General features: G+C 54.7%; 1 protein-coding gene across 5 annotated transcripts in view; it reads right to left on the minus strand.

Moving 5' to 3' along the window:
* ANO1 (anoctamin 1) overlaps positions 1-12,919 on the minus strand; it is a 157,800-nt gene that overhangs the window by 134,969 nt on the left and 9,912 nt on the right. The window contains exon 1 of one of the 5 annotated variants that reach the window (XM_055310337.1): positions 7,373-7,628. The exons of the other annotated variants lie outside the window; for them this stretch is intronic. Within the exon in view, the coding sequence (XP_055166312.1) occupies positions 7,373-7,430 (58 nt within the window). The 5' untranslated portion in view covers positions 7,431-7,628. Of the gene's footprint in view, positions 1-7,372; positions 7,629-12,919 lie in introns of those variants that run through there. 5 annotated transcript variants of the gene reach the window in all.

Below are 12,919 nucleotides of genomic sequence, written 5' to 3' on the forward strand. Positions count from 1 at the left end.
GCAGAAGTTGGGGAGTCTCTGTGTATAAATGAGGTAGGTGGTCAGTTGAGGTCAAGACTCAATTTATTGCTCCACTTCTAACCAGTCCTGGAGGTTTGGCCAAGTGAAAGTTTAAATTGTTTGTATTCTTAGTCATAGATTGTTGAATTTACAGCCACAGCAAACTGTTGGTGGTGCTGGCAGGGCAAGGCATGTTGATGTGGGAACGCTCGTTAGAGAAGAACCCATGTAGGATAATTCAGGAAATCCAGCCAGGATGGCTTCACAGGCTGAAGTTCTGATCTAAAACCCACTGTGGCCCACAAAGATGTCTCTGGTGCTTCTAACACCAATGTTAAAGGAGAAGCCAGGGACTGTACAGTGGAGAAGCCTGACAATACTCATCTGAGCCCCACAAGCCAGGTCGACGTCCCAGAGACAGGGCATGTGGATCGCAGGTGCCCGGAAGCCACGGCATACACTTCTCCCTATGGCCTTCCTCCCAAACACACAACCCCAGTCTGAGCACGAGGGAAAAAAAAAAAAACAAAAAACAATTAAAGCACATTCCACAAAAGAACTGCATAGTCCTCCTCAAAACAGAGCATGAAGGGGGAGAGGGTGCTCTAGTCCCAGAGGTTGTGTGTGCCAAGACCACAGAGAGTAGGGGATAAAGCACCACAGGAAGGCCATTGAGGCTGTGGGTCAAGAGCTAGGTGTGAGCAGGGCTCCGGAGGCATGTGGGTCCCACCACGGGGCCTGTGTGGGGAGGCCACCCAAAGGGGTGAGATGGACCCGGACGGGGGGCGTGGAGGCCACAGTGGAATGGGGGAGGGTGGCCTGGGCCCAGCGAGCCGTGGGTAGCTCTGAGATGTGTGTAAGAACTGGCACAGAGTGGCCCAGGCAAAGAGCCGACATGGGGGTGAGACACCACGTCCAGCTTTGCAACCTCCGCAGGCATATAGGCGGGAAGGGGCCTGAGCCTGGACGTGGGGCAGAGCCAGGGTCCGGGCGCCAACATCAGGCTTGGGCCGAGGCTGCAGCGTCTGCAGCTGGTGGAGCACAGCCCAAGCCTCTCCCCGGAGCCTCGCCCTGCACCGCTGCTCAGCTCTGGCTCTGTCGCTCACTGTCCAGGAAACACAATGCGATCAAAATTATGCCCAATCACGCCTCCTCTCCAACAGCTCATGTCAAAAGCTCCATTTCCACCACCACCACTGGGGCGTTCAGACGTTCACACTAAAGTGCCACGTAAAAGCATTAAAAGTCATTAGACACCAGAGGCTGTACGTGGGCAGAAATAATTCCGGTTGAGAGTAAAAGGGAAAAGATTAAATCTTGAGTGTTGAGGGTAATGTTTGCACACCACACCCAGAGGCAAACAGGGGTGCAACTGGAGACAGGGGCTTTCTCTGCTGACCTGTGGGGGTGGAGGAGGGATCCATCCATCCATCCACCCACTATTCTGACCCACTGGGGCCTGGTGGGTATGGCCATGTGTAGGAACCCAGAGCCCTGCCAAAGGGCGATGACAGGCCCCAAGGGGAGCCAGGTGTCCCCCGGGCTGTGACAAGAAAGCAAGCTGAATCACCAGGCAAATCTTGAGCAGCACACACAGGCCCCTCCAAGGGCTAAATGCATGAAACTAGTAATTTGTCTACCTAATAGCCATGTGACCCTTGTCAAATGGATTTTTGAGGGTTGGAAGGCTTTTATAATACTTCATCACACAGCATGACAACCTTGACAATGCTCCTAGTGTGGAAGGCTGAGGGCTGAGACAGCCGCTGAGTGGTGCATTGTGGGCTGGAGAGATGAAGATCTCTCGAGCCGTACAGCATGGCTCCCACAGAGGAATGCCTTCTCCCCCGTGAGCTGGGGAGGAGCAGCTCCGATGGGTGGGACCCAGGTCCAGTCTTCAACCAGCTGCCCCTAACTTTGTCTGAGTCTCAGGGTTCTTCCTGCACAGCTGGGCATTCTTGGCCATGTGTGGGCACATTACTTGCTCTCCCTTCCCTTAGTCCCCTCATCTTTCAAAAGGGACTCATACTATTATTCCCATCTTAATGAGTATGTAAGGAGGTGACATGCATAAAGGACTTGCAATAGTGCCTCAAAGAAGACATGCTGGCAAAACCTGTCAGCTACCATCTATCCACTCACCCATCCACCCACTCAACCATCCAACCATTCATCCACCCACCTACCTACCCAACCATCCATCCAACCATCCATCCATCTACCCACACACATGTCCATCCAACCATTCATCCACCCACCCATCCATCTATTCACTCACCTACCCACCCATCCACCCACCCATCCACTCACTCATCCACCCACTCATCCATCATCCATCATCCATCCATCCATCCATCCATCCACCCACCCATCCACCCATCCATCCATCCACCCATTCATCCATCCATCCATCCATCCATCCATACATACATACATCAATCTATCCATGTATCCACGCACCTAATCATCCATCGAGCCTGATCTAGTATGTGCTCTAAGGGAAATGAGAGCTGAATCTTTCCTACCCCTCAAGGCAGCAGCTCAGAGGTGAAGTGGGGAGAGCTGCCAGTATGGACCATTCTCTGCACACACAGCTTACTTAGACAAAAAGCTTCCACAATGTAAATCACAATGTAAACCTACATGGGCTATAAACTCTATGGAAGGGAGTACTGGCTATTCTGCTATCCAGTCTCTGGCACTGTACCTAGCCCAAAGGAGGATCATCTATGTCTGTCAAATCAAAGTGAACTATGCATCAAATTGCAGTGGCACAAGACAGTTTCCTTAATTAGCCACATCACAACACAGAAAAGAAACTATGTACAAATGAATCAGAGGACATTACTGAGAAAGTAGAGACAATCTATAGGATGTGAGAAAATATTTGCAAATCATGTAACTGGTAAGGGTTTAACATCCAGGCTATATAAAAAGTTCCTACAATTCAACAACAAAAAAGACAACCCATAAAAAAACAAGCAAGGGAACTGAATAAACGAAGAATATATACTAAATAACCAACAAAAAGATACACAACATCATTAGTCATTAGGCCAATGCAAATCAAAAGCACAATGAGATACCATTTCACACCTACTAGGATGGCTACAATTTTAAAGAAATGCAAGGGGCACCTGGGTGGCTCAGTTAAGTGTCTGCCTTCGGCTCAGGTCATGATCCTGGGGTCCCGAGATTGAGCCCCAGGTCAGGCTCCCTGCCTAGCAGGGAGTCTGATTCCCTCACCCCCACCCTTCCTCCTGCCCCTGCTCTCTCTCTGTCAAATAAATAAATAAAATCTTTTTAAAATTTTAAAAAAATTTTAAAAATGCGAAATAACAAGTGTTGGTGAGGATGTGGAGAAATTGGACTTCCTCGTGCATTGGAAGGTATGGTACCCACGAGGAAATCCATTAGGGGTTCCTCAAATAGCTAAAGACATGATCCAGCTCTCCCACTTCTAGGTATATCTCCAAAAGAACTGAAAACAGGGACACAAACGGGGACTTGCATGCAAATTTTCACTGCAGTACCATTCAAAACAACCAAATGGTGGAAATAATTCAAGTGTCCACGATGGACAGACAAATGGATATACAAACTGTGGTGCTTCCACACAACGGAATATTACAGCTCTGACACCTGCTATGACCTGGACAAACCTCGAAATACACACAAAGTATAACATGCCAGATCTGAAGGGCAAAAATATGGCATCATTTCACCCAGGAAGAATCTAGAATAGTCAAATTCACAGAGGCCAGAATGAGACTAGAGGTGACTAGGGGCTGGGTTGGGGGAAGATGGGACCTCTTGCTGAACGGGTACTCAGTTTCTGTTTGGGATGAGAGAGAGCCAAGTTTTAGAAGTGGTGGCGATGCTTGCACAACACTGAATGCAATTTGATGCCACTGAACTGTACACTTAGGATGATTAAAATGTTACCTTATGTACATTTAGCCTCAGTTTAAAAGAACAAAAACAAACAAACAAAAAAACCCAAATGCAATTCCCTCACCTACTCTTCCCCTACCCCGGAAAAAAACCTCCTGTTTTTCCTGTTCCAAAAATCATGGAGCTTCTCTCACCCTCAGCCCCATCTGATGTGACGTGTGAGAAATTCCAGTTAGCTCTGTGTACAATGTCCACCAGAGTCTGATCCTCAGCTCTTTCCCAGCCCATGTCTCCAGCACCTGGTACCCATGTTACTGCAAGAGCCTCGGGACCAGCGTCTGCCCTTGCCCCCTCCCCAACCCCCCAGGCCTGTTCTCCACGGGGCAGCCAGAGGGATCCTGCCTACACCTAAGTCATCCCCTGTCCTCCCCCCACCCTGCTTAAGACTCCTTGGGGTCAGGGTGGCCAGAGGCCCATCGCAGTCTGGATTGTCTCTCCCTCCAGGGACCCTGGCAGCTCCAGAGACTTTGCACCTGCTGTTCCCACTGCCAAAATGCTCTTCCCCCACCTCCTTCGGGTAGTTGTTCTCACGTGTTCATCAATGAGGGCTTCCCTGGCTGTCCTGTTTATCCAACCACGTCCCCCCCCCAACCCCCCACTGCCCCCTCATCTGGCTCTTTCCTACTCTACTTGTCTTCATGAGACATATTGCCAGCCAACACGGTGGATATTTAATTCTCCTCCATGATCAAGAAAACTTCACAAGGGCGATGTCTTTGTCTCCTCCATCCCCCAAACCCCCAGGACACAGTGCTAGGCACCCAGGAGGTGCTCTACAACTGTCTGTTGAGCAAGGGAGTGCAAACTGAAGGAGACAACTCTCCCCATCCGAGTAGAGATTTGGTGCACAGCGCACAGCCGGGCTGCCTGGGATTCAGATCCTGCCTCTGGCATGTATCAGCTGTTTGCCCTCCAGCAGTCTCTGTGCCTCAGTTTCCTCATCCATAAGTGGGTCCAGTGCACAGAAAGAGTGATGCAGTAGCAGGACTTCCGCGTACCTGGCACCCGCAGATTGCTCAGCAAACCTTAACGATCTTTGTCCTCCCTCCACTTTTCCTTCCTCCTCTCCTTCTTTCCTCCCTTGCTCCCTTTACCAGTGTAGACAGGCTCGTGGGACATCCCAGCAGAGTTCTGAGGTATGCCCAGGAGTGAGCTGGGCAGACAGGCCCACGTGGAGGGATGCCCCCCTTCCACCTCACCTTAACTCCACCTGCCCTTGTGGGACTTGCAGACCAGGGGCTTATGAATAAATAGTGTATGAATAAGTAATGAGGGAGCTGCTAAAGAAGGCAGAGTGGGAAGTGGCATCTGTAACAATCAATCGCTCCAGGGAAGTGTGAACGAGCAGGTCCCAGGATAAGTCACAGAACGCCAGGTACGACTTCACACCTGGCTTGTAGGGACTGGAGCTTATAGTAATGATGATGGCGGTGAGCAGGAGTGCAACAATGAGCCAGTACTCATTTGGAGTGGAGACACCTGGCAGAAAGGCTACAGGCTCAAAGTCATCCTCACAACAACCCTCTGGATTTACAGATAAGGCCCAGAGTGGCTATGTACATTGGCCAAAGTCACACAGCTGCAGGGAGCAGAGCAGGGGCTCGGGGTTGGGCACTCTGGCTGCACCGCACTCACTGCAAGAGCTTCCAGGCAGACAAGGTGGGGTTTACCTGCAAGTGCCAGTGGTGGCCTCTGGGTCTTCATCACACCGGAAGAGCTGAGTGGCATGCTGCTAGAAGGGTTTATGTGGAATTTCTTGACAAAGCACCCAGGGACCAATCCGGGAGTGGAGGTTGGGGCAACAGTCCTAATAAAGTCTTATACACCTGTGAGCCCTGGAGCACAGCACAGAGGAAGCAGGGAGACCCCCTCTCCACAACTAGCCCCGATGCAGGTGAGGAGTCTGTTGAGTCCACGTGTCCATTGTTATGCCTCAGAGCTGATCCATCAGCGCTCCCCCCAGCCTCACATCTGAGATGCAGCCCATTCCCCCATTTAACAACTATAAAGACCAAAGTGCAGGCCCTCAGCTAGTACCCTCTTGTGGGTGCATCTGCCTGCGATGGGGAAGGGGCCAGCCAAAGCCTCCCAAGAGCGGGCTCTGGGCTTGGAACCACCAGGCACTGACTCTGTGGTCTCAGTTTCCTTATCTATATCATGAGGACAATTCTGTGCCCACCTTACAGGGTTGGATGGAGGAGTAAATGTGTGAAGTGCTGAATTCTGTGCCCAGGTGGAGGTAAGAACTCGGTTAGATGTCTACAAATGCTGAGTTTGGGGCTCATGTGACCAGCTGCCTCCATGCCAGCTCAAGGAGGCTGCTCCAGAAGGCAGGCCAGCCCGGCCAGGCACACCTTCCCCGCCCTCTCCTGCACCCCTGCACCCCTCTCCTGCACCCTGCAGAGCCCCTCTCTCTTCCTCGTGAGCCCTTAATTTGATGAGTATACAGTGTCACTTCTAGAGAGAAACCAGATTGGGCTGTTTAAGGAGCAGACGTCAGGATAAGTTTCTCCATGGGAATCCGAAAAGAAAAAAATGAGGGTGGGGGAGGAGAGGCAGGGAGAAGGAGTAAGAGGGAGAGCTTCCCATGCTATAGTTAGCAGCTCCCAGTTCCGAGGTGGCATTCTGATTGCAGGGCACACAATCCTACCCAGGGCGCTCGGGGAGGGTGGAGCTGAGCTGTATAATTAAATAAAACTGAGCCCGCTGCAGCCCCTGCCACTGTCCTGCTGGCTCTGGGCTTTATTTAATAACCTCTGAACTGGGAGGGAAAAGCATCCAGGAAACACTGCTTGGGTCATTTATTTTAAAATTATTGGTATAAAAATATCCAGGGTCGTGATTTATGTGCAGGGAGGGGCCCAGGAAGTCAGGGACTCCCCCTCCCAACTCCAATCAAATGTCTCCCCCCTCCCTCCCCACCCCCCACAGTCCCTCCGCAGTTTCCATGATGACTTCAAGTCCTAGGAGTTACTTTATATCGCAAATAAATCTCCAGAATAGCACGGAAATATTATGTGTATTAATAGCGCCTGTAAAAACATCCGAAAAGCTTCCATCCGCCGGGGCCACGGACGCCGCGCGGCTGGGAGATGCTCTCCCGGGACTGGGGACGCGCTGCCGGCCCGGCCGATGCCTGCGCCCGGCCCGGCCCGGCCCCCGGTGGTCTGTCCGCCGTCTGTTTGTCTGCGGGTGACCCCGGTGACCTGCCGCCGCCCGAGCCGCCGCCCCCTCGTCCCTCAGCGGGGCGCAGCCCGGGGGCAGGTCCCCGCCACCGGACACGCGGGTCCCCGTCCCCTGCGCCTCGCGCGCCCCGCGGTCCCGGGCAGGCGGCTGTCCCCGGCGCCCGTGCCGCCGCCCCCCGCGCTCAGGGCCCCGCGCCCCCCGCGCCCCGCGCCCCCCGCGCCCCGGTACTCACGGGCCGCAGGGGCTTCCCTGGGCGACAGCCCCTCGAGGTCGATGTCGCCCTCCAGCATGGCGTGGCTCGCTGCCCGGCTCGGGGCGCCCCCGGCGCGGCGTCCAGGCGAGGGGCGACGCAGTCACCCCGAGGTCGTCTGCGGGGCCGGGGCCGGGGCCGGGGTCGAGCCCAGCCGGGCAGGGGACCAGCCCCCGCCGCCTGCTCCAGGCGCAGGACGCGAAGCCGCGCGCGGAGCCCAGCTCGGCCGCCCTCGCGCACCGCCGCGCCGCTCCTCCCCCTGGGCCTTCAGGGCTGGGGTCCCGGCGGGCCTCCCGCCCCCGGGGCTACCTGCCGACGCCGCCCTCGCCTCGCCTCGCCCCGCCCCGCCCCGCGCCGCGCGACGCCCCGGCCCGGACACCCCCGGCACCGCGGGCGCGGGACGCTGGAGACGGAGGGCCCGGCCCGCCCCCGGCCTGGGCTCGCGGGGCCGCCTCCACCCGCCGGCCGCCTTATCAGTCGGGGCGGCCAGCGGGGGGCCCCAGCCACCCCGGGAAGGGTGCGGGGGTGGGGGAGGGGCAGCGACCCGGCCGAGAGGGGCGGAGGGCGCTGTGCCGCGGATTGCTGCGTGGCCCGGGTCCCGCGTCGGGGGACAGGGCTCAGCTCCCTCCCCAGGCGGGACCCTAGTGCCGCGCTCTAGCCATTGTCCCTAGAGAAGGAGGGAAGCCCAGGGGTGGGAAGGACGTACGGAGGTTGCCCGGCCCGGCAAGTGCCTGGCCTGAACCTGAACTCCCGCCTATGCGGATTAGGCATCTCCCGGGCAAGTGTGAACTGTTCCCAGTAGGAAGGACAGTTGAGGACTCCTGTTAGGCAAAGAGAGGCTGGCCAGAGGCAAACGCCAGGGGACCTCTGACCCGCGTCCCCGGGCCAGCTCAGGGCTGGGGGGCTGGAGGGGGCCACTCTCCAGCCCTGCTCACGTTTAGAAAGCAAGGTCTGAGCACTTCAGTGTCCTCCCGGCCCGGCCCGCATGGATGCAGGCACCAGGGAGAGCCAGGAGAGGCAGGCAAGGTGCCTCCTGCAGCTACAAACCCCACATCCCTGACACCTCCGGGTAAACACAATAAACCCTGAGACAGAACCGCCCCAGGCAAAAGGCTAAAGCTGCTCCCTGACCACTGCATGGGTGCTGGGGGGACAGGGGCAGCCTGCCTGGCCTTTTGAAAGGTCACCTCATACTTTGTGCAACCTAGAGGAGGAGCAAGGCCGGTGCCAGGACCTCCCCTGTGTGCCAGGGACCTGGGGCCACCTGCCACAACGCCCCACAAGCCACCAACTGTGCTTGCCCCAGGTGGAGACAGACTCAGCCACCCCCTGGGGCCAGACCTTGTGCACAGGAAAGGAATCTATGCATCCTTGAGTATGATTGGCCCTCCCTGAGCCCCGCCAGCCTGCTAGCAATTGGTACCCATGCGTGATGCTCACTGGTAGTAGCAGCAAAAGCACAAAGAAATGTCTCCAGCCAAACATTCTTCCCTGCCCCCTACCCAAAGTGCAATGCCCAGAGTGGAGATTCGAGCCTTCCTCCTCCCAGCCAGGGAGGGAGAAAGGTCACCTGCTGTCATCTTTAGTGTTTATCTTGTTTTCAGTCTGGACTAAGGACTAGGGAGAGGAGGCACCCAGTGGGATTTCTTCTTCAAGGTGGATGAAGGCTCACCCTGTGAAGAGTCTGCAGAAGGCCCGCCGGGCATGGGCTGTGTGCCCCAGATGCCTGCCCCTGGAGGGCGGAGGAAACTGGATGGAAATCAAGTGAACTGTGGGCCCTCTCTGGGGCCACATGAATTTCACAGAGCTTTTCCATCTGACCCAAACCATGGTTGTGCAGGAGTGGAGATAAAAACTCATTTTTCTTGGAAGAGTCTGATAGCCAATGTGATACATAGCAATAGCTCAGTTGTATAAATACACAGAGAAAATGTTAGAGTTCTAACCCCTGGAAGGATGAACTATAAACCAAAAAGGCTCAGGGGAAAAAAAATGTAAATAGGTACCAGGGCTATTTTTAACCATCATTGTTTACCTTTTGGGGGGCAGGGATGGGCTATTATATATTTAGCCAGCCTTAAAATGCACATTATTTAATGCATTATTATTAGCAGAAATATGTTAAACAGCCATTAATAGATGTTGATTCATTCCAATTGAGGCTATTTTTCTTCTTTTCATCCCCTTGGCTCCAGTTAAGTTGTGTTCTGATGTGAAACCCTTCAGCCGAGTCCAACATATGCAGAAGGCCGATCGTAGATCCAGACTGTTTAAAATGATGTTTAAGCCAACCCAGTTTAAAAAGATATTTTAGTAAATACCTGAACCAGCTCATTTTTACAAAGAATGACTTTGGCTGGGATTTTGGTAAATGTTGCTGCGCCAGAAGGATGGCAGGCTGGGGAGAGAGGGACTCCCGTGTGGCCTGAGCGGGGAGAGCGTGCCCCGGAAGAAGGGGCACCGAAGGCCCCTCCCCAGCCCATTTTGTGGGAGCCCCATGCAGCAGTCAGGAGCCCCCTCCATGTGTCAGGAAGATGTTTATGTCAAAAGCAGAGCTGGGCAAGTGGACTGGCGTGGGGAGGTGGCACGCCTTTGTCACAGCCATCATTACAGGATACGGTGGTAATCATGCTACACCATCCTTGTAATTATGGGACATGGTTTCCCTTTTCAGTGGGGTGGCGAGGGAAGGAGAGAAGGCTGACCCTGGCGAGGCTGGGGCCAGTGCTCATGCCCTGGGGTTGGCCTGCGTTTAAAATAGGCTTTGCAGGGTGAGGCTCAGCCCACTGGGACAGGCTCACTCTCCCTGACGCCTGGGCCTTATCACACATGGGGGCCTCCTAGAGACTCTGGGGCCTCCTTAAGACTCTGGGGCCCCCTTAGAGACTCTGGGGGCCTCCTAGAGCTGCTGGAGGCCTCCAGAGATAAGAGACTCTAAACAACCTCATGCATGAGTCAATAGCACTTGGGGTCTCCATTGCTCCCAAACGCTGCTCAGGAGTGGTTCAGAGGCCAGAACTCACTCGACCAGCTGAGTGTCACGGTGCCTAAAGCCACTCCCTCTGCAGACCTCAGTGTACTCCCTGCAGTTACCCAGGAGGACCCTCAGATAAGCCAGGGGATGCCCAAAGGTCACATACATTCTGCCCCCACCGTCATTCATCCGCTGAAAACCTACATGGTCGTGGGGTGTTTCAATGCTTCTTGTAATCTCAGGAAGTCTGTTCAATTCAACCTGGTTCTTGGAGCACCTGCTGTGGGTAGGGCCCCGACTCAGCATTGGGAGGGAGTGGGGTGCAGAATGAGCAAGAGGAGGCCCCAGTCCCCCAGAGTCAGTGAGAGGCTGGAGAGACAAGCCTGGGGCCTGGCAGTGGGTCGCGAAGGGGCTGGGGCCCAGCCTCAGATAATTACTTCTGGCATCTCAGTCTGTGCATCTGTACCAAGGGCCTTGGCAGAGGCTGCTTCTCTGGGTTTTGCAAAACTTGAAAGAGAATCCAACTTCCAGCCCAGAACCTAGCGAGTCGTAGGGCTGGTTTAGTGGGGCGTTGCTATTCGTATCATCCTTAGGTGAGGAAGGCAGTGTTGTGTAGTGGGACCCTTGACACGCAGGGAGTCCGCTCCCAACAGAGCACAGGGCCGGCAGTGGCCCCCGACCTGTACGCCAGCAGAGGGGCGGGGGGTGGCTTTTGGGCAGAGGCTGGGAGGACACAGGGAGCTGGGGGAGCGAGTGGAAACAGGCCAGGGTGGCAGGTATCGGGGGTCCAGTGAGGGCTGAGCCAGAAGGCATGGCCAGATCAGACCAGGCTCTGGCCTGCTGCTCTCGGCAGGACAGAGTATCTTTCGATAAAATATAAAGAAAAAAAAATACAATTGTATGAAGGCGAAATTCACATAACACAAAATTAACTATTTCAAAGTGGACAATTTAGTACATTCTTGATGTCATGAGACCTTTGCCACCATCAGGTTCCAGAACATTTCCATCTGTCCAAGTAAAGCCCCATGCCCCATGCCTCTCCCGGCTTCGGGTCCCCCAGCCCCAGCAACCGCCTGTCTGGGGCTCTCCCTCTCTGGATTGTCCTGACCTGGACACTTCATATCCATGCAGCACATGGGACATTTACCAAAATCCCAGCAACATTTACCAAAATCCCAGTATATGGTCTTTTGTGACTGCTCCTCTTACACTGTTCCTTTTTTCTTGGTCATCTTCATACATGATTTTTTTGGTAATGTTTCTGAGGTTCCTCTGTGTTGTAGATCAGAACGTTGTTTCCTTTTGTGATGGAATAACTATTCTATGGGATGGCTCTGCCACAGTTGTTTACCCGTGCACCTAATGATGGACATTTGGGCTGCTTCCAGGGGGCACCCCGAAGTGCCTGTGGGGGCAGAGGCTCTCACGATGTCCGAGGGTCCCCAGCAAAGCTGGGCAGAGAGCTCAGCGGCCCAGGAGGAAGCAGCGTGAGCTGGGGCGACCCAAGCGCAGCCTTCCCAGCAGCTGCTTACTGTGGACAGCAGGGGCTCCCGACAGTGGACACAGAGGGCCTGCACCCGAAGGGGGTCTATGTCCTTAGGCTTGACTAGCAGAGGGGCCCCCAGACTGGGCGAGCCGCCTGCCCCTGCTCCCCTTGGGAGTCTGTTTATTTAACTAGCACTAAGAAGCACTTACTGGGTGCCAGGCCCTGTTCCAAGTACTTAATAAATATCAGCCCTCGGCACTGCATTCCCACCTTACAGATGAGGAGCCTGACGCTCAGAGAGGAGAAGCCACACTGTAGTGAGTGGGGACCGGGGACTTGCAGCCTCTGCTGAGCCCTGCGCTCTGGGCTGGAAACCCCATGTTCCCAGACCTCCGTCCACGACCCACGTCCCAACGTGAACGTGATCCTCCTGGGCGGAGATTTCCTTCCTATTTTTCTTTAACCCAGCTCACATTTCACATTTTAGCAACCTTTTCACTGTTGCTTTTATTTTTTAATTCTAGTCAAATACACATGACATCTACCATCGGCCGTGTTTGAGTGCGCAGTTCAGTGGCGTTAAGTGCGTGCACACTGTTGTGAGGCCATCACCACCGTCCATCTCCAGAACTTTCCATCCTCCCAAGCCGAACCTCTCTGCCCATCAGACACCAACTCTTCCCATCCCCACCGCCTCCTGCCCAGCACCCTCCATCTGCCCTGCGCCTCTGGGACAACCCTAGGGACCTCCGACAAGCAGAATCACACAGGTTTTGTCCTTTTGTGATGGACCGACTTCACTTGGCAGCATGTCCTCAAGCTTCAGCCATTTGTGCCACATGTGTCAGAATGTCCTCCCATCCTAAGCCTCATCAGTATCGCTCCTGTGGACGAAGCACTGGCCGTGAGCAGAAGGTGGCACTTCAGTAAAGCATAATAGAAATGCAGCGATGTTCAGGTAGACCTGGATGTTTTGGGGACTCAAAACCCCACCAGCGGTGCCCCCCACCCTGCCCCCGGTGGAGGTGACAGGCCTCCTGGCACCAAGCCGAGACTTCCTCTTTGG

Source organism: Nyctereutes procyonoides, unplaced genomic scaffold (genome assembly GCF_905146905.1).
Source record: "Nyctereutes procyonoides isolate TBG_1078 unplaced genomic scaffold, NYPRO_anot_genome, whole genome shotgun sequence".
Lineage (NCBI taxonomy): Eukaryota > Metazoa > Chordata > Mammalia > Carnivora > Canidae > Nyctereutes > Nyctereutes procyonoides.